We start from the raw sequence: 18,836 nt of genomic DNA, 5'->3' as shown, positions 1-18,836 counted from the left end.
GGAAGTGTCTCCCGCTGCTGCAGCCTGCTGAGACTCTATGGCCCTGTCTGTACAGCAGGGACAGCAACACTCACAGCCCCACAGGAGGGCCCCTGGCCTAGCAATGTGGCCCCCCCTGAGCAGCCTTTGATGTTCCCTGTGTGAGCCCCAGAACCAGCCCTGAGTGAGGGGGGCAGGGAGAGCAGCTCACACATGCCAAGGGGCTGGCCAGGGGCAGGACATGAGCCTGCAAGGCAGCAGTGACATCACAAGAAACTTTTGCAGCACCTCAGCTCATTGGCTGGGAGGCAGTGACCTCATAGAGGGACCATGGCAACAGCCAGGTGGGACATCTCAGAGACCCCCCCCACTGCCTGGCTGCCTGGAATCTCCTTTGTGAGGTTTCCCCTTGAGGGCAGAAGGGATTGAGGGTTCCAGCTGGGAGTGTCTCTGTGGAGATTTCCCCTGTGGGGCAGGCAGGGTTGCAGGAGAGGCTGGCACTGAACCTCTGAGAGAGGCAAGAGGAAGGGCTGCAAACACCCAATGAGGATGGGATTCAAACCCATGCATGCAGAGCACAATGGATTAGTAGTCCATCGCCTTAACCACTCGGCCACCTCATCTGAGTTATTACAATTTGCTTCAAATCACCTGAAGTCAGCACTTCAGGGAACCTTTCTGCCACTTGCTGACTGGCCAAGGACACCCAGGGCGGGAAGGTTTTGGCTTTTCACAATGTTCCCTGGGCTGTTGTACAAAGCTCAGTGCTCGTAACAAACCCAAACACCCCTGGCTACATCTACCCTGTTTTGTGCAAAAGGTCTTGCCCAACAGTGTGTCCACACTGCCATGTGCTGTTGCACAAGAGAAGTGCTTTTCTGTAAAAGCAGCCATGGCAGTGTGGACGTTCTCCTGCGCAGGAAAACTCTGACGGGCATTTTAGATATTTGGCTTTCTTGAGCAAGAAACCCCTGTTGCCCGTCCACACTGCCACCTTGTGGACGAGTTCTTGCACAAGAGGGCTTATTCCTCGTGGGGAGAGCAATAACTTCTGTGCAAGAAGCCCTGTTGTCTGATGCTGCACTATAAATTTACTTGCGCAAAAATGTGCCTTCAGTGTAGACGCTCTGCAAGATTTTACACAAGAGCAGTTGCTCTTGCACAAAAAGCCTGCAGTGTAGACGTAGCCCTGCAGTATAAACACAGCCTGAGAGACACAAGGAAATGAAGTGGCCAGAGCCTCCCCTCAGCAGGCTGGCCCTCAACAGGACGGGCACGTCTACACAGCACCCTCACCTCGAAGTGAGCTGTGCAGTGTGAGTGGGCTGCCCGGGACCCCAGGGGAAGGTCTGTGGGGAGTTTCCAAGGCAACAACAACTACAAAGTTTCATAATCTACACTCACATGACTGTGATTTATTCCTCCACTGGCAAGTGTCTCTGAAGGGATGAGAAATGCAGGGCCCAGGTGCAGGGAGCCGGGTCACATTCTCCTGCCTGAGTCTCAGTCCTGGCTGAAGCCTGGCTACAGAGAGAAGAGGCCAATGCAAACAGCCCCATGGCAGCGAGGGAGTCAGTAGGTAGGTGGGTGGGTGGAGCAGGGAGCTGGGGGCAGAGTTCAGCTCTAACTCACTAGGGGTGCGTCCCATAGTTCAAAATAATCAATGCGCCTACAGGCAATCCCCGGGTTACGTACAAGATAGGGACTGTAGGTTTGTTCTTAAGTTGAATCTGTATGTAAGTCGGAACTGGCGTCCAGATTCAGCTGCTGCTGAAACTGATCAGTTTCAACAGTGGCTGAATCTGGACGCCAGTTCTGACTTACATACAGATTCAACTTAAGAACCCCAGGCATCCCCAAGTCAGCTGCTGCTGAAACTGATCAGCGGCTGATTCCAGGAAGCCCGGGGCAGGGGCTTCCTGTAGTCAGCCACTGGTCATTTTCAGCAGCTGCTGACTTGGGGACACCTGGGGCAGAGCAGCTGGGGTGCTGCTGGGTTGGTCCAGTGGCGCCCAGAGCAGCACTACAAGACCAACCGGCAGCGCCCCAGCTGCTGTACCACAGGCGTCCCGAGCGAAGCCGCGGAGCACGGGGGCAGCGGGACAGCCCAGACGTGCTCTGGCTATCCTGCTGCCCTTGGGCTCCGTGGCTTTGCTCTGCTTTGCTCCCCGTCCCCCTGGTTTGCAGACCAGGGGGACGGGGAGCAAAGCAGCGGAACACACGGGCAGCGGGACAGCCCAGACGCCCCGTGGCTATCCTGCTGCCCTCGGGCTCCGCGGCTTTGCTCTGCTCTGCTCCCCGTCCCCCTGGTCTGCAGACCGGGGGGAGGGGGAGCAGAGCAGAGCAGAGCAGAGCAAAGCCGTGGAACACGCATCTGGGTTGTCAGCTGGCCGCGTGCTCCGCGGCTTTGCTCTGCTCTGCTCTGCTACCCCTAACCCCTGGTCTGAAGACCAGGGGGAGGGGGAGCAGAGCGGAGCACGGGGCCAGCTGACAGCCCAGACGCGTCTGGGCTGTCAGCTGGCCGCGTGTTCCGCCGCTTTGCTTCCTCTCCCTGGTCTGCTGGAGACCAGGGAGAGGAAGGGCCCCGTTCGTAACTGCGGATCCGACATAAGTCGGATCCGCGTAACTCGGGGACTGCCTGTATTTTGAAATAGCTTATTTTGTAATTTGGGGCTGGCTACACAGCACTTCGAAATAAATCCCCATGCAGGGACGTCGGAATAGCGAGCCTGTTATAGCTTGAAATAAGGGGCTTGCTCTTAAGACGCGTCAGTGTGATATGAGCACCACGTCCTAAACCTCCGAGCTAGCCGACCCACAGGTGTGAGTCTCACAAGTAGCACTCGCAGGGATGTTGTGGGCTCTGGAACAAGGTGGGTGAGGCAGCAAACCCTTTTGCAGGCAGGGGAATTAGCTCAAGTGGTAGAGCGCTTGCTTAGCATGCGAGAGGCAGTGGGATCGATGCTCACATCCCCCAATTACAGCTCTATCCTTTAATTTCAGTGGCCCCCTCCCTCTTCCTTCCCTCTCTCCCAAAAGAGACAGACCCCCCTCTCCCCCCAGCAATTGCCATGCTGCAAAGCAGAGAGTGGAGATATCCAAATCATCAGCCCATCAGGCTCTGGGGTGCAATGGAAAGCATGTTGGACTTCTAAGCTGTGGTGGTTAATGTGAGTCCAGCAAGACATTCAAAGATTGTGGGTTCCAGTCCCACCAGAGTCACTTTAGCTGCTTCCTCATTTCCAGGATGCAGCTTTTACAGACCAGGCAATCCTTAGGCTGACCCTGGGCTGGGCTGGCATCCAGGCAATTCCCAGCAGACCCCAGTAAGGATGGAGGGAAGGGCTGGTCCTAGGGGTTGGGACTGGGGGTTGCTCTGAAAGGCTGCAGGTTCCATTAGACCATTTTGTCCCTCCCTGTCTCCTACTAGTGCTGAGCAACACTCAGGCTGTGACACGGCTGCCAAACATCCTGGACAGTTAATAATGAGCCAGACGGGTTTGTTGGCAGCTCAGTGTGCGGAGCCTTAGATGAAACATTTAAAGGTCCCTGGCTCAATCCCAGGCTTTGCCATGTCTCTCGGTGCAGCAGGGCCCTCTCTGCTCCCCTTATCATGCTCCTGCCCTGTGACATCCCCTCATCCATCCTGGCAGCAGCCCATCTTTGCTTCTAAACCTCCCTCAGAGTGGCTGCTTCTGCTTCCTTGGCTAAAGTCCCTCCCCCTGTGCGTGTGGCTGGCAGGGATTGCTAGAGGGATCCATTTACATGTAGCTTCACTGAAACCCCCCTCACTGGCCTGCGCCCAGGTCAGTCCATGTGTGTTAAAGGGCCTCAGGGAGCACAGAGCAGAGGGATCCCCTCGACACACACAGTCCCAGCCCCAAGCCTCCCCCATATCCCAGATCCTGTGCCCTGACTTCTCTACCATCCCACATCCTCACCCCTGCCCTGAGCCCCCCCCACTCTCACACACTCCCCAAATCCCTGCCGTGAGCCTCCCACACTCCACATTTTAATTCTTACAGGTACTGTCCTATCACAACCCCTCCCCCAACTTCCTATCACAACCCCTCCCCCAACTTCCTGCCTTGAGCCTCCCCCTCCCTCCTGCCCAGCCCAAGGGGTGGTGCCCAATAGAACAGGCCCTGTGAGAAATGTGTCACTTTCACCCCTGGGAGCAGCTCAGCCAGGCAAAGGGGCTGCCTGAGGCAGGACATTAGCCCTGGAGGGCAGGGGTGGGTGTGGCAGTGACATCACAAGGGCCTTTTGCAGCCCCTCAGCTTATTGGCTAATGGAGGTTGGGAGGTGGTGACCTCACAAAGAGTCCATGACAATGGCCAGGTGGGACAGGCTGCAGGGCAGGGGCCATCTCAGAGACCCCCCATGGCTTTGCTGCAGGGAGTCTCCTTGAGAGTTGCCCTTGAGGCCTTTTTGGAGCCTTCTCCTTTCCCACGACTAACTGACCTAGAAGGCCGACGTCTCTGTGGAGAAGGGAAGAGCTTCCAAGAATGCCTCTTTAAATGACGCAGGGGAATTAGCTCAAGTGGTAGCGCGCTTGCTTTGCATGCGAGAGGTAGTGGGATCAATACCCACATTCTCCAATGAGGAGAGAAATTTCCAATTTTTCTTTTTACCAGCAGAGCCAGCCAGGGGGCTAAGTGGCTCCAGTAGCCCCCCGGCCCCGGCCCTCACTTCCTACTTGCTTTCCCCCAAACCAGCCACGTTGGGGCAGAGAGCTGCTGGACACCAGCCCTCCTGGGCCAGACAGTAGCAGAAGCACTGGAGACAGGTTGCAGGTGGGGCAGAATTAGCTCCATTGGAAAAGTGCTGCCTTTGCGCATGAGAGGTAGCAGGATTCCCTGCCATCTTCTCCCACCGGCTCTCTGGTGCTGAGGGGCCGGCCCCTTTCCTGCTGCCCCAACTCTTATTCCCACAATGCGCTTTGTGCAGGGGCCGCTGGTCTTTCTGCCAAGGTGCGTGGCTGGGAGCCAGGACTCAGGACCCTTCCTAAAATATACAAATCCCCGCCCCCCATGACCCTCTGTTCCACTCACACGGTCTGGCTGCTGCCCACATGGAGCTCAGGGGCCAGGTGGGTGACTTGCCTTGCAGCTGTGACAGTATCAGACCCCTGCCACCCGCCTGCTCAGTGTGGAGACCAAGCCCAAGGGTGGCACCTGGGATGTGAGTTACACAAAAGCCTCTTGTCTCTTGCTCCTTCTCCAGTTCCCAACATTGGCTCCAGCTGACAAATTTCGTGGGGGTGTAGCTCAGTGGTAGAGTGTTTGACTGCAGATCAAGTGGTCCTTGGTTCAAATCCAAGTGCCCCATTGGAAAATTTCCTTCCAGTGGAAATGTTTTCCTTTCCAGTTCCATCACACTCTGGCTTTACATTGCTTGAGGTTCTTGACATTAATAAGAACCCTTAATGCAGAGCTACTCAACTTTGGAAGCCCTGGGGGCCACAATGAATGGCGTTTAACCAGGATGGACAGGGCAGGTGTCCTGATCTGGTGTATTCTAGAAGCTGAGAATGGGCGACAGGAGGGATCACTTAACAAATGTCTGTCCTGAGGATTCCCACTGGGCAATGAGATTGGCTGCTGTTGTGAGACAGGATCCTGGGCTAGTTGGGCAATTGGCATGGCCCAGTCTGGCCGCTTTGATGTTCTGTTTGGTTTCTGTTCTTGTCCCCTCTGGGCAATGGAAAATGGACCCATGTCCTGAAGGGGAGAGAAAGTGGCCTGTGAAAGGCTAGTGTAGGTAAGGAAAAATCCTTGTTCATGTGTCCCTGATGGTCTAGTGGTTAGGATTCAGCCCTTTCACTGTTGCGGCCTGGGTTCAATTCCCAGTTGGGGAACCAGCCTCAGTTTTCACCTCACATCTGCCAAGTCTTTCATCTTACCTCATTGTGACATCACCTGTGACCCAAGAGGTTCACTCAGGGCCCCTTTCCCACCTCTCCCTCACTGCCAAGACAGCACCTGCCATTTTCACAAGCCCTTCAGAAGGGGTGGAGCTGGGTGACTCAAACTGCCCCTCCCCTCTCCCATGTGGGCAGCCCTGCAGGAAGCTCTGTGGCACACACAGCACTAGCCCAGCGCAGTGTCAGGTCGGCACAAGATCCATTGGTTCAGTTTGGTTGTTGAAGGAGACAACCCAGAACTGGCTCCAGCCCCCACTCAGTAACCTGGGGAAATGACCCACCAGGCCTGGGCCCCTCGGAGAGGCAACGATTCCCCACTGGCCAGGGCAGAGCCTCCCTCTGACACAGTCATGGAGCCTTCTCCCCCTGGGCCTGCCTCCCCCTTCACTCAGCTCTCACTGCTCGGTGCTGCCAGGGAGGGGCCTCACTGCGAGAGCCGCCTGGGCATGTTCCTGCCACAGAGACACGTCCCAGAGCAGGAAAGATGCTCAGACCGACACTGAGTGTTGCTCAGTGCTGGGGTGAGACAGGGAAGGAGAAAAGGGTCTAACGGCACCTGCAGCCTTTCAGAACTGCCCTGGCCAGTGGGGAATCGTTGCCTCTCCGAGGGGCCCAGGCCTGGTGGGTCATTTCCCCAGGTTACTGAGTGGGGGCTGGAGCCAGTTCTGGGTTGTCTCCTTCAAAAACCAAACTGAACCAATGGATCTTGTGCCCACCTGCCTGTGCGCTGGGCTAGTGCTGTGTGTGCCACAGAGCTTCTTGCAGGGCTGCCCACATGGGAGAGGGGAGGGGCAATTTGAGTCACCAGCTCTGTCCCTTCTGAAAATGGCAAGTGCTGTCTTAGCAGTGAGGGAGAGGTGGGAAGGAGCCTGAAGTAACCTCTTGGGTCTCAGCTGCTGTAACATGTGGTAATGAGATGAGAAAAATGACAAGGCAGTGGCCATGTGAAATTTCAGTCTGGTTTCCCTGACTGGGAATCAAACCCAGGCCACAGCAGTGAAAGTGCTGTATCCTAACCACTAGACCATCAGGGACATCTGAAACATGCTTTTTTGCTCACCTACACCAGCCTTTCGCAGGCTATTTTCTGTCCACTTCAGGATTGCGGGCCCATTCTCCCTTGCCCAGAGGGGACAAGAACAGCCAAACAGAACATCAAAGCAGCCAGACTGGGCCATGCCAGTTGTCCAACTAGCCCAGGATACTGTCTCACAACAGCAGCCAATTTCATTGTCCGGAGGGAATCCTCAGGACAGACAGTTATTAAGTGATCCCTGCAGTCGCTCATTCCCAGCTTCTGCAATACACCAGCTAGGGACACCTGCCCTGTCCATCCTGGTTAAATGCCATTGATTGACCTTTCCTGCATTAAATTATCCAGTTCTTTTTTGGACCTTCTTGTAGATTTCACCTTCACAACATCCTCTGGCAAGGAGTTCCACTGGGTGCAAAAATGCTCCCTTTTGGTTTATTTTTAACTTGGTTACTGATCAGTTTCATTCTGTCATCCTGGTTCTTGAGTAGGAGAAAAAATAATTTATTTGCTTTCTGCACCTCTGTCGTCATCGCATAAACCTCTGTCCCATCGCCCCTTGCTTGTCCCTTTCCCCAGCTGAGAAGAAGTTCCATGAAGGCTGGTGTCCAGCGGCTCCCTGCCCCAGTGTGGCTGGCTTTTGGGGACAGCAAGTAGGAAATGGTGGGGAGCGGGAGGGGGCTACTGTAGCCACTTAGCCCCCGGCTGGCTCTGACAGTAAAAAGGAAAACAGGGATTTCTCCCAACACTGGAGAATGTGGGCATCAATCCCACTGCCTCTCACATGCAAAGCGAGCGCTCTACCACTTGAGCTAATTCCCCTGCTGTATAAAGTGTGGCCTTCTTGGAGGCTCTTCCCTTCTCCACAGGGACGTCTTCCTTCTAGGTCAGTTAGTCCTGGGAAATGAGAATTCTCCAAAAAGGCCACAAGGGCAACACTAAGGAAGGAGACTCCCTGCAGCAAAGCCATGGGGGGTTTCTGAGATGGCCTCTGCCCTGCAGCCTGTCCCACCTGGCCATTGTCATGGACTCTCTGTGAGGTCACTGCCTCCCAAACTCCATTAGCCAATAAGCTGAGGTGCTGCAAAAGCCCCTTGTGATGTCACTGACACAGGCAATCCTTAGGCTGACCCTGGGGGTGGGCTTGAGTCCAGACAGTTCCCAGCAGACCCCAGTGAGGGTGGAGGGAAGGGCTGGTTCTTGGGGTTGGGGATGGGGGTTGTTCTGAAAGGCTGCAGGTGCTGTTAGACCCTTTTGTCCCTCACTGTCTCCTACTAGCGCTGAGCGACATTCAGGCTATGTCTACACTACACTGACCTACTGGAAAAAGCTACGCAAATTTCGAAACCCAATTTGTGTAGCTTTTTCTTCTGCTTTTTTTGGAAGAGGCTTTTCCGACATTTGGCCTGTGTGCACTAGGCAAGTCACACAAGGGAGGCAGCAGGCAGAGCCGGACCAATGCACCAGCCTCCCAGGGCAGGTAAGGCCAAGCCACAAACAGCTGCCTGGCCTGATTTATCTCACTTCCCCAGGATGGCACCCTGGGGCATTCTCAGCTGATGTCACTTCTCTCTGTCATGTGGGAGTTGGGCACATCCCAGGCACAGGCTGGTCAGAAGCATCTGTACTTACCTAGGCACCCAGGGAAGAAGCAGTAAGAGCAGACCCTGTGTTTGTACCTGGCTTTGAACAAGGGACCTTATGCATGTTAAGCAAATGTGATAACCACTACAACACAGAAACATACTTAGGGGGAAGGGAGAGGGGGTGGAACTTGGCTGACTATTCTGTTCCCAGCTCTTTCTAACACCCTGCTCTGCAGGGGAGGGGAATGCACCTTGTGAACACTCCACCTCTTGTTCTCAGGGAAGCCACTAACCCGAGCTGTCAGCTCCTCATTTCCTCACCAGTCCCTTGAGATTTGTAGCTCAAAGCTGGAGCTGCTGTGGCAGGAGGTGAAGCTACAGAAGCTGACAGGGGACAATCAGCGGGTGGAGGGTTATTTTTTCTCCTCCCTGGGCTGATGTGGCTAGAACTGAGGAGAAGAAAATCCTCTTTCCTTCTCCTCAGAAGATGGAAATTGCAGTTGGTTCTCTCTTTGGTTCTACTAAAGCTGGACTTCAGGACTAGACTTTTTCTTTCTACAACTATGGTGAAAGCTGAGATTGAATTGCCTGTAGATGGAGAATGTGAGTTAAAGAAGGGCCCCATTTCCATCTCTCCAGCGACAGAAGGGTCCGGGTTCAGGATTTCTTTTAGCGCAGCAGCAAGGGGAAATGGAGGAAAATCAAACCCCTTTGCAAGCTTTGTTCTCACGGCACCAAGTGTGACAGGAGGGGTGTGAGCTGGGAAGCCTCCCACCCCGCAGAAGGGACATTTGGATGCACCCAAGGGCAGCAAGAATTCAGGCCGAGGCCAGTGCATTGGTGTCAGCCGACGGTCAGGGCAGTGTGTGTGTGTATGTTTCCGAGAAAAGGTTTAACGTCCGTGTCTTTACTGCTAGGACCAGGGTCCCATCGCAGAGGGTGGCCAGCAGGCCAACACACGCCCCGTTATATAGGAAGAGCTTATTACACCTTAGATTTTAGCTGCTAGAACACAGGGGTTCCTTCGCAGCGGGCAGCCTAGGAAAGGCTGAAAAGGTGCCCCAACGGATCTTGTCACCTGGGAGTGACACAGATCCAAACACCCAAGCTCTCCCTGTGTCTGTCCCTTTATGACCGGCTGAAGTTCTTTTAAATTGTGCTTGGTTCTATTACAGCAACTGAAGGAGTCAGGTTAAAGCTTAAACAGTTACAGGTTTATTAAAAGACTTATAAAAACATATGATTACAATGGCTATTGCTCTCTTTCTTAACTGTTAACAAATACAGATTTTAAAAATGGTTACAAAGAAAATAAAGATAGAAAATAGAAATAATGGTACCAAGTGACAGCTTAATCTTTAAAGAGCTCTAACACTATGTATATATATACTTAAACAAAGGACCACATCCAGGTACAATTTTTACCCCTTTCTGTGCTTCTTGACTCCAGCGTGTCAGGCCAGGGCTGGTCTCTCAATTCCTAGGAAAGACGAATACGAGGTGGGCGTCCCCTCTGGAACCTCGGGAGATCAAACACCTAACCCGACCAGCAGATAGATGGTAGATTGACACTCAGAGAAAATGCGCTGCTGGACCCATCTATATACCCCTGGGGGCCCGTATCCTCTTTCTTATCTAAGATGCCGAATTGTACTGGTCCGTTTTATAGCGCCAGTTCTTACAAGCAAGTTTCAAATTAATTTACACTTGTAAGAGAGATAACTAAATTGTGAGTACTAGACATTTTTTTACTGGGCGAGAGATTCCTCCCCCCGCGGACGGCTGTGTGTTCGTATCAATATAGGTTAAGTCAAGGACACTCCTTGGCAGCCTCTTGGTCAGCAATTGGTGTATCTCTGTTTACAGCCATTCACGGTCACACAGCCTGGGCCTTCTGCTCTGTGTGCCCTGTATGCTCCAGGCAAGCAAAAATGGATGTTACAAGGGGGGTTCCTGTCTGGCTACAATTGGGGACAATGTGTGAGCCCTACTGGGAAAGGCAGCTGGGCAGGACTGTCTGGCAGCCCACGTCCCTTCCAGCCCCAGGTGCAGGAGGTAACAGAGAGGGGAGGAAAGTCCATGGCCAGAGCCTCCTCCCAGCAGTCTGGCCCTGCGCAGAGTCTGTGCATGATGGAACCTCTCCTAGCAGCGCTATGGCCTGTTCTCTGCAGAGTGCTCAGCTGTTTCACTTTTTGAAGACATGGCTCCTTTTTGTACAAAAGCCTTTTGTACAAAAACAGCTTGCTAATTAAGTATGCAAATGAAACAAAGCAATATTCTACTCCACACTTCATTTGCATAAGCTTTTGCAGAAGGCTGCAGCATAGATGTAGCCTTAGTCTATAAAGTGCTACCAGACCGCTTGTGGTTGTTTTTTGTTTAGCCTGTTCAGCAGCGGTGGCCAACCCATGGCTCATGAAGAAAGAAATCACAGCTCCTGATGGAATCAGGTTGGAACCCAGAACTGCTCAGGTTAACCACGCTCACGGTTGGGACGCTCTGAGCCGCATGTGTGCTCATGGCCCATGCCATTCCACTCACAGAGCGCTGCATCATCTCCTGCACATGCAGGCTGGGCTGCACACAGATCCAGTCTGCATCCCAGCACAGCTAGTGACTCCAACAGAGGCTCCACCAGTGGCGAGGGCTTCAGGTGTAGTAGCGGCTCTGGAATCTGGGCATAAGTTTGGGAGGGAGGGAAATTGGGTTATGGGGGGGGGGGGGAGATGCCTGGCTTTGGAGAAGGGAGGGGGGGATCAGGTGTGTGCGGGGGTGCACATGGCATCCCAGGTGCACGTGGTGGCAGTGGCAAGAGCTCCGGGACCTGAGCATAAGGTTGGGGGAAAGAGGGGGGAGAAGAAGTGGGTTAGAGAAGAGAGGGGAGGTGTCTGGCTTGGGGGGGATTGGGTTAGAGCGAGGGGGAGTGCCTCACTCTGGGGAAGAGGAGGGGAATTGGGTTAGAGTGGGGGGGGGTACCTGGCTCTGGGGAAGGGGATTGAGTTAGAAAGGGGGGGGAGAGGAGGGAGTTGTGCCTGGCTCTGAGAAAGGGGAGGGGGACTGGATCAGAGTGGTGGGCCTGGCTCTAGGGGAAAGGAGGATTGAATTTAGAGCCATGGTCACCAGCCTGTCAATAGCGATCAACTTGTCGACTGCAGGGGCATGACCAGTTGATTGCGAGGTGTTCCAGCCCCCCCTAATTCCCTCCCATGCCCAAAAAGCCCTCGCTGATGCTACTGCCAGTGAAAATGGAGGTAGCACACTGGCTTCCTGTGGCGAGCAGGGAGAAGTCTCACAGCTACAAACTAGGTCCTGTGTCTCAAGAAGAGCACAGGCTGCCCTTCCCCTCCCTTAAACAGCTGGCACGCTTCCTGAAATGACGTTGCTGTCATACTACGCGGACTTTTCCCCCTGTTGCCTGCCTGTGCAGGGGGCAGAGGGGGGAAAGGAATAGGAATTCCAGGACTGCATGACAGCTCAACTTCTCAGGAAGCATACAGCTGTTATGGGAAACAGAGGAAGTGTACGCTTCCTGAGAAGTTGGAGCTGGCATGCAGTCCTCAGACTCCTACACACACACACACCCTGCACAGGGAGGCAGCAGGAAGATCCCGGCAGAGCAACAGACCAGGCATTTCAGGATGTGCACCAGTTTAGGAGAAGGGAACGGAGGGGAAGGGAAGAACATCCCCAGCTGTCTCTGTACCTTCCCCCTGGCCAGACCCCCACTGAGTACCCTGCCCCAGACCCCACCAACCCCCTGCCCCAGTACCCACCAGCATCCTGTCCCAGCCTCCTGCCACAGCACCCCCCAGCACCGTGCCCCAGCAACCTGTTCCCCTGCCCCCACCAACACAGTTGGGGCCACATTAGTGAGAGTTAGGGGTTTTTTGGACGGGTGGTTGTTTTGCATCTCACTTTTGTGGCCCTGACTGATTTTTCTGTGGGTCAGTGACTCATGACTCAAAAGAGGTTCCCTGCCCCCCTCATAAATAAAGACAACACTGAAATCTTTTGTGTTTGACATATTTTACTTAAAAATGAAGCCTGGCCACCAAGCCCCCATCTGGTCACAGCATCATAACACTCCTGCAACCTCCCAGATCCCATACACTGGAATCCCTCTCATACACTGGAATCCCCCATCCTGAGCCTCTCACATCCCCAAACTCCTGCACCCCCACATCCCCAATCTTCTGCCACAACATCCCTGCACCATCCACACACAGCAAACCTGTCCCGAGCCCATTATACTCCCTGCCTCCCTTCCTTGCGCCCCACATGCACCCCAGCCCAAACTCCTGCACCCTCACTGCCACAAGCCTTCAGCTTGCACAGAACCCCAACCCTCCACCTGACCCCAACACTCTCCAGCCTGGAACCCCCTCTCTGACCCAGCATCCACTCTACTTCCTTCTGCACCCAAATTCCCTCCCAGAGCTTGCTCCTCTCACCCCTTCCCAGTGCGTTTTTTGTGATGGCATGTCACAGGACAGCATATCAGCACCTATTGTCTCCCAGTGCAAGTCTTTGGGGTCTTTTCGCTCAACAATGCCCCACCACCACCACCACCACCTCTATTTTGGCTTTTTGTCTCTAATGGGTTGGTCACCCCTGCTGTGCAGACTCATTCAGCTACCCCCTGAAGCGTCTGACATTTATAGGGTCTCTCTCTCTCGCTTGTGCACTTTCTGATGGCTTACAAGGTGTGACCTCTCTTTGAACCTTTTTCCACAGTCAAAGCACTTACATGGTCTCTCTGCCATGTGGGTTTTCTCATGCTTACTCAGGGCTGATTGAAAAGTAAAATCTTTTCCACACTCATTGCATTTATACAGCCTCTCTCCCGTGTGCACACCCTGATGGACAAAAAGGTATGAACTCACACTGAAGCTTTTCCCACAATGGAAGCACTTATATGGTCTCTTTTCTGTGTGGGTTCTTTCATGTCTAATGAGGTCTGATCGTACAGTGAAACCTTTCCCACACTCATGGCATTTATATGGTCTCTCCCATGTGGGGGTTCTCTCATGTCTAATGAGAGCTGATTGTTCAGCAAAACTTTTCCCACATTCGTGGCATTTATATGGTCTCTCGCCCGTGTGGGTTCTCTCATGTCTACTGAGGGCTGATTGTGTAGTGAAACCTTTCCCACACTCGTGGCACGTATATGGTGACTCTCCCGTATGTGTTCTCTCATGTTTAATAAGATCTGATTGGGAAAGGAAACATTTCCCACACTCCTGGCATTTATATGGTCTCACTCTGATGTGGGTTCTCTCATGTCTATAGTGAGCTGATCGTTCAGTGAATCCTTTCCCACACTCGTGGCATTTATATGGTCTCTCTCCTGTGTGTGTTCTCTTGTGGTTAAGGAGGTACGCGTGTACAGCGAAAGCTTTCCCACACTCCTGGCATTTATACGGCCTCTCTCCCGTGTGTACTCTCTGATGGATAAAAAGGTTTGAACTGAATCGGAAACTTTTCCCACCATGGAAACACTTATATGGTCTCTCTCCTGTGTGGGTTCTCTCATGCCTACTGAGGGTTGATCGTTCAGTGTGGATTCTCTGATGTACAATAAGGCTTGACTTCTGTTTGAAGCTTTTCCCACATTGCAAGCATCTATATGGTCTCTCTCCAATGTGGGTTTTCTGATGGCTACTAAGATGTGATCTGAAAGTGAAACTTTTCCCACACTCAGAGCATTTATAGGATTTCTCCCCCATGGGGGTAACCTCAGGTTCAATACGTGATGACAGATCAATCAAACTTTTTCCACACTCCAGGCATTTGCAGAGTCTTTCTCCTGTGTGCCCTCTCTGGGGCAGAATAAGGCCTGACTTCTCACTTAATATTTTCTCACACTCTGAGCTTTCATCACAGCGTTTCTTTACATTGTGATTTGTCTGCTGGGCTAAAATTTCCTTGGGATCCTTGGATCCTCCTCCACATTCCACGGATTCCTCTGCTTTCCTGCTTGGATTGTTCTCCAATTGCCTTTCTGCCCTGTGTTGATTTCCCCAGGTTTCCGTCTGTTCCACACACTGGGAAACATCCCCTTCATCTCCTTCCAGAAACATTCCCTGTGATTCTATGGTGCCAGGACTGTCCTGCTGTTGATTCTCATTGTTCTCCCTCACTGTCCTCGCACCTGCAAGGGGAGAGGGAATCGAGGCAGGACTCACTGTCTGTACTGGGGAGAAAGGACCCACAGGGGAATGGCAAAGACAGAAAGCACAAAACAATAATAGTTTGGGAAAGTGAAACATTGGATTCTGCTTCCACACCCCACCCAAACATCCCCAATGGAGGAAACTCCTGACAGCTAACATGATGGTTGAGGAGCTGTGACAGGTGGTTGCCAGGATAACACCTGCAGCCCTACCTGGGAGACATGGGGTCGAAGTCAGGTCTCTCACTCACTGCTCATTTTGGGGAAACCCAGCTTCTTCCTGCACTCACCGGATAGTTTCTGGCTCAGTTTCCCTGACTCCTCAACTGCACCAGTTTGTCTCAGGAGCTCTGTTTCTTTGAGAATCAAGGCCCACGGCACTTCCCCTCGTTCCAGCCAGAGAATCAGGTCAGGTTTGAGAATGGAGAATCCTGCACAGGGGAGAAATCAGGCACGGTGAAGGCACATGGAATCTGGGTAGAGTATGTGTCACAAGGAAGATTCCCTGTGCTCAAACCAAGTCTACAGAAAACTGTGGTAACTCAGACAACTTGAGAGCAACAGACTTGTTGGGCAGAAGGAGGGTGAGGACTGTGAGAGAGTTATGTTGCATGTGATTTCTACTGTATTATGGTAACCCTCTGTGTGCCTCAGTTTCCCTGGGCACTGCAACACTATCTAGATGGGGGTGACTCACTGTGGGACAATGCCCAAGCCAGCATATTCATAATTGCCCAGGCTCACGGTAATCTGAGCCTGGGTGCGGGGTGTGACCAGACACCTTTGTGAAGCTAGAGAAAGGCTTGAGACAGGGCTGGCTGCAGCCAGGGATGAGCAGTGGCAGCAGGAAGTGAATTGCCCTTACTTGTGGTCAGAGATGAGGAGCAGGGTCTTTGGCTCTAGGCCTCCTTCTCCCTAACATGGATTGTACCGACTGCTCTTGGGTCCTGTGCTAACATCCCTAGAACAGACTTGTTAAGAAGTGGGTATTTAACTTAGTGTAGTTGACAGAATTGTTATCGAGTACACTATTAGTCGATAAGGGAAGATGCACTCAGTCCCAGCTCACATTGTGTTCAAGAGCTACCCCCGCTGTAGATTAAATGTTGTAGAAGTTGGGCTGAGCTGAGTTGGGCTTACTCAGTCCTTCCTTTTGCTGGGTCCAGCAGCGCTTCTCTGTGGGGCAGTCCTAGAGACCGTAGGCAGAGATGCTTTGAAGCAGCCTCTCCTGGTGCCACCACCCACTCAGCTGCCTCTAACAGCACCGGCTCCTGCCCCTCCTCCCCTTGCTGCTTCCAAAACACAAGCCTAGACTTAAAGTGCTTTTGTGGTAAAGCGTCCATGCCAATCTAGACGTGCTTTTCCGAAAATGCTTTTAACGGAAAACTTTGCCATTAAAAGCATTTCCAGAAAATCATGCCAGTCTAGACGTAGCCTGTTCAGTACAACTGTCTTTCTAGGCTGGAAGAACATTTCGCGATCAGGGCTTTTTTGTGGAAAACAAATCTGAGCTGTCTACACTGGCCCTTTTGCCCGAATGGGAGCAGCATAGTATTTCCGCAAGAAGCACTGATTTCTTACAGTAGGAAGTCAGTGCTTTTGCGGAAATTCAAGCAGCCAGTGTAGACAGCTGGCAAGTTTTTCCAGAAAAGCGGCTGATTTTCCGGAAAAGCTGGCCAGTCTAGACACAGCCAACAGTGTCTTGTTTTGTCTCTTGCTTATTTTTACTTACTCTCTAAAAATACCTTCAGGGTCACATCCTTTGTAACCTCTGCTACCTTCTGACATGGGAAGTCTGTAATACAGAAAAGTGCTGATCTAACTGAAAAATCCTGTAAACAGGAGCGGGTATAATAATATAGATCACCTGCCTATTAATATTCATCATATGGGAGTTAACATTACTGAATAAGGTCTATGGGGAAGTAGCGATAGACAAGTGAATTAACATAATAAAATAGATAAAGGAGTGTAACTGGTGCCAAAACACTGCTCACTCACAACAGCATATTGGGTGCCTAAGACGAAAGTATCTGCAATAAAGAGGTGTCTACCCAATCCACTCCTGAGTATCCTGTTTCTTCTTTAACATCTGGTATTACAAACAGGATAAAAGGGGACAGTCATGCCTGATCCCATCTTGACAGATTGCTTGGGTTAGTCTGCAACAACTGTTAGGAATTTTATCATAAAGTTAACAGGAAAACAGGGGGACCTTTTGAGTGTTCCTCTGGGGAATGTCAGGATTGGCTGGCCAATCAGGGATGGGTAGAATGCTCTCTTTCATTCACAATTTCCCAGGAGAAGAAAGTGGCTGGCTGATACAGGCTCTGTGTGAGGGCCTGGCAGGCTTGTGGGAGGAAGTTACTAATCTTAGAAGTAAAATAGAAATTATGCAGCAAATTGCTGAAGAAAAGCAGCACGCTGTTACCCATCAGTGTGTGCTGGCAGCCAGAATGACCGAGAAGTGGATGGACTTTTAATCGCCTTAAGTCAGAGAATCTGCCTCTGAAGGGTCAAGCAGGCACATTAAAGAAAAATGCCTTTCCACTTCCCTCCCCCAACAGAGGTATACAAAAATAGGGCATTTAAAAATTTCTTAAGGGCCAGGAGATGTGGAGGCTAGTTGAGAGGGCCATTCTCCTTGCTAAATGGGTATTGAAATAAGCCCGTGTCCATGGAAGGGTATCATTCAGCACAAGAAATACAACTGAGGCCCAGACAAGTTGGCATACAACAGGTAAACTTTAACAACTGGCAGACAGGGGGAAGCATAGTGAGAGGAGTACAGAAAAAGAGTACAAGGCCAGGGAATTCAGATCCCTGTGAATGGAGGGAATTTGGTATGGTTATCGTGGGAGCTATTGGAAGAGTCATTTTGGGAGATAAAGCAAGCAATTTAAGGAAAAAGCAAGTGAGAAGTTAAGTCTGCAGAGCGTGGGGAGGAACTGAGCGGCTGAATATTGTGTAAATGCTATTGAGTTAAATTGTTATAGGAAAAGAATTCTTGGTTTTTTTGCAGCTATTCTGATGGAAAAATGGGCCCTTCCCAAAGAAATGTCTGTAAATAATCCAGGGAAGGAGACAATCTAAGGTGCATGCATGCGTATATATCACGTATACACACAATAACGTAGTGTAAATATGCAAGGGTTTTAGAATTTAACCTGCAATCATGATTTGTAAAATTCTGTTCTGAAAGCTTGAAATGAATTGGTTTTTAATAACGCCATTTCATTTCAAATTGTAAAACTGACAAGACACTTTCTTGCCATACACAGGTAACTAGCATTGCTTCATTTTTGGTATTTAGCATTTAATCTTAAAGGTATGAAGTTCAATATCTTTTCATTAGCCAAGTTGTGGCTGTTACATGGGGCAGCCAGAACCAGGAGAATGAAAGAGATTCTGCATTTTTTTTCTTGGTAAAATAGCAAATAAGAGCCTTAGTAAAAGAATAAAAAAAACCCAGCAATGTTAGAAACACTGAGCCATAAAGTGGCTGATAACCAGACAATTATTTTGATAACAGTATATGAAAACCACTGTGAACACAAAGGAAATAGTTCTATTTTATACAAAAATGTATATGGCTAACTTTCATAACATTAAACTCTAAAAGGAGTGTGCATTTTTCTGTCATGTATGCAATGTATATTGCAGAAGGGGTAAACAAAATGCAAATAAACATGCTACTTAACATTTTATTAGGGCTCCTTACCCAGCCAGCTCACAGCCTCATAATTTTCCTGCATCACATCCCCATAGAGAGCTCTCTGGGCTCTCCGATGTCTCCAGCCCCGCCCCGCGCTCGGCGGCGCCTCTGCCCGGAAGCGGAAGCTGCAGCGCAGCGAGTAACGGACCTAACGGTTCCCTCGGCGCGGGGCAGCGTCCACAGCGGCACCTGCGGCCTCCCCCTGCCGCGTGCGGGGATGGGCGGGGCCGGAGCAGGGGCGGGTGCACTGACTGGGGGGAGGGGCGTCAGGCCGCGCGTGCGCAGCGGGTCAGTGACTCCGGGCCAGAGCTAGGTTCAGAGCGGGAGCTGCCAGGCCACGCCCCCGCCCGGGGGACGGGGCAAGAATTTGGGGAGGGCAGAGCTGGGGTCGGGACACTATTGGGGGGGAGTGAAGAGACGCAGAG

At 51.8% G+C, this 18,836-nt stretch overlaps 1 protein-coding gene and 4 non-coding genes across 6 annotated transcripts; 2 read left to right on the top strand and 3 right to left on the bottom strand.

Annotated features, from left to right (window-relative positions):
- Window positions 1-520: 520 nt before the first annotated feature.
- Window positions 521-602, bottom strand: TRNAS-ACU (transfer RNA serine (anticodon ACU)). The gene has a single exon. It is a non-coding gene; the product is annotated as a tRNA-Ser (tRNA).
- A 4,635-nt stretch (window positions 603-5,237) lies between these two features.
- Window positions 5,238-5,310, top strand: TRNAC-GCA (transfer RNA cysteine (anticodon GCA)). Its single transcript has one exon. It is a non-coding gene; the product is annotated as a tRNA-Cys (tRNA).
- Window positions 5,311-5,767: 457 nt separating this feature from the next.
- TRNAE-UUC (transfer RNA glutamic acid (anticodon UUC)) lies at window positions 5,768-5,839 on the top strand. Its single transcript has one exon. It is a non-coding gene; the product is annotated as a tRNA-Glu (tRNA).
- Window positions 5,840-6,867: 1,028 nt separating this feature from the next.
- On the bottom strand, window positions 6,868-6,939 carry TRNAE-UUC (transfer RNA glutamic acid (anticodon UUC)). Its single transcript has one exon. It is a non-coding gene; the product is annotated as a tRNA-Glu (tRNA).
- Window positions 6,940-11,582: 4,643 nt separating this feature from the next.
- Window positions 11,583-18,634, bottom strand: LOC142820482 (uncharacterized). Of its 2 annotated transcripts, XM_075909474.1 has the most exons (4): window positions 18,418-18,634; window positions 16,429-16,491; window positions 14,987-15,127; window positions 11,583-14,675 (listed from the first exon to the last, which is right to left on the bottom strand). In XM_075909474.1, the coding sequence occupies exons 1-4, from the start codon at window positions 18,449-18,451 to the stop codon at window positions 13,180-13,182; spliced, it is 1,734 nt and encodes a 577-aa protein (XP_075765589.1). In that variant the 5' UTR covers window positions 18,452-18,634; the 3' UTR covers window positions 11,583-13,179. The 2 variants fall into 2 exon arrangements, with proteins under 2 accessions (XP_075765589.1, XP_075765590.1); XM_075909475.1 differs by lacking the exon at window positions 16,429-16,491 and having other exon boundaries at window positions 18,418-18,631.
- Window positions 18,635-18,836: the final 202 nt, after the last annotated feature.

This window comes from Pelodiscus sinensis, chromosome 26 (genome assembly GCF_049634645.1).
Source record: "Pelodiscus sinensis isolate JC-2024 chromosome 26, ASM4963464v1, whole genome shotgun sequence".
Classification (NCBI taxonomy): domain Eukaryota; kingdom Metazoa; phylum Chordata; order Testudines; family Trionychidae; genus Pelodiscus; species Pelodiscus sinensis.
The sequence above is the reverse complement of the archived record's forward strand: the minus strand, read 5'-3'. Positions and strand labels throughout refer to the sequence as shown.

What these genes read in the sequence shown, in the direction of transcription:
- LOC142820482 (XM_075909474.1), bottom strand. Translation starts at nt 18,451, where the DNA reads ATGCAGGAAAATTATGAGGCTGTGAGCTGGCTGG. An exon ending in TGAGGCTGTGAGCTGGCTGG is followed by an intron (nt 16,492 to 18,417) that starts GTAAGGAGCCCT and finishes TCTGTATTACAG; the next exon opens with ACTTCCCATGTCAGAAGGTA. An exon ending in CCTGAAGGTATTTTTAGAGA is followed by an intron (nt 15,128 to 16,428) that starts GTAAGTAAAAAT and finishes TCCCCTGTGCAG; the next exon opens with GATTCTCCATTCTCAAACCT.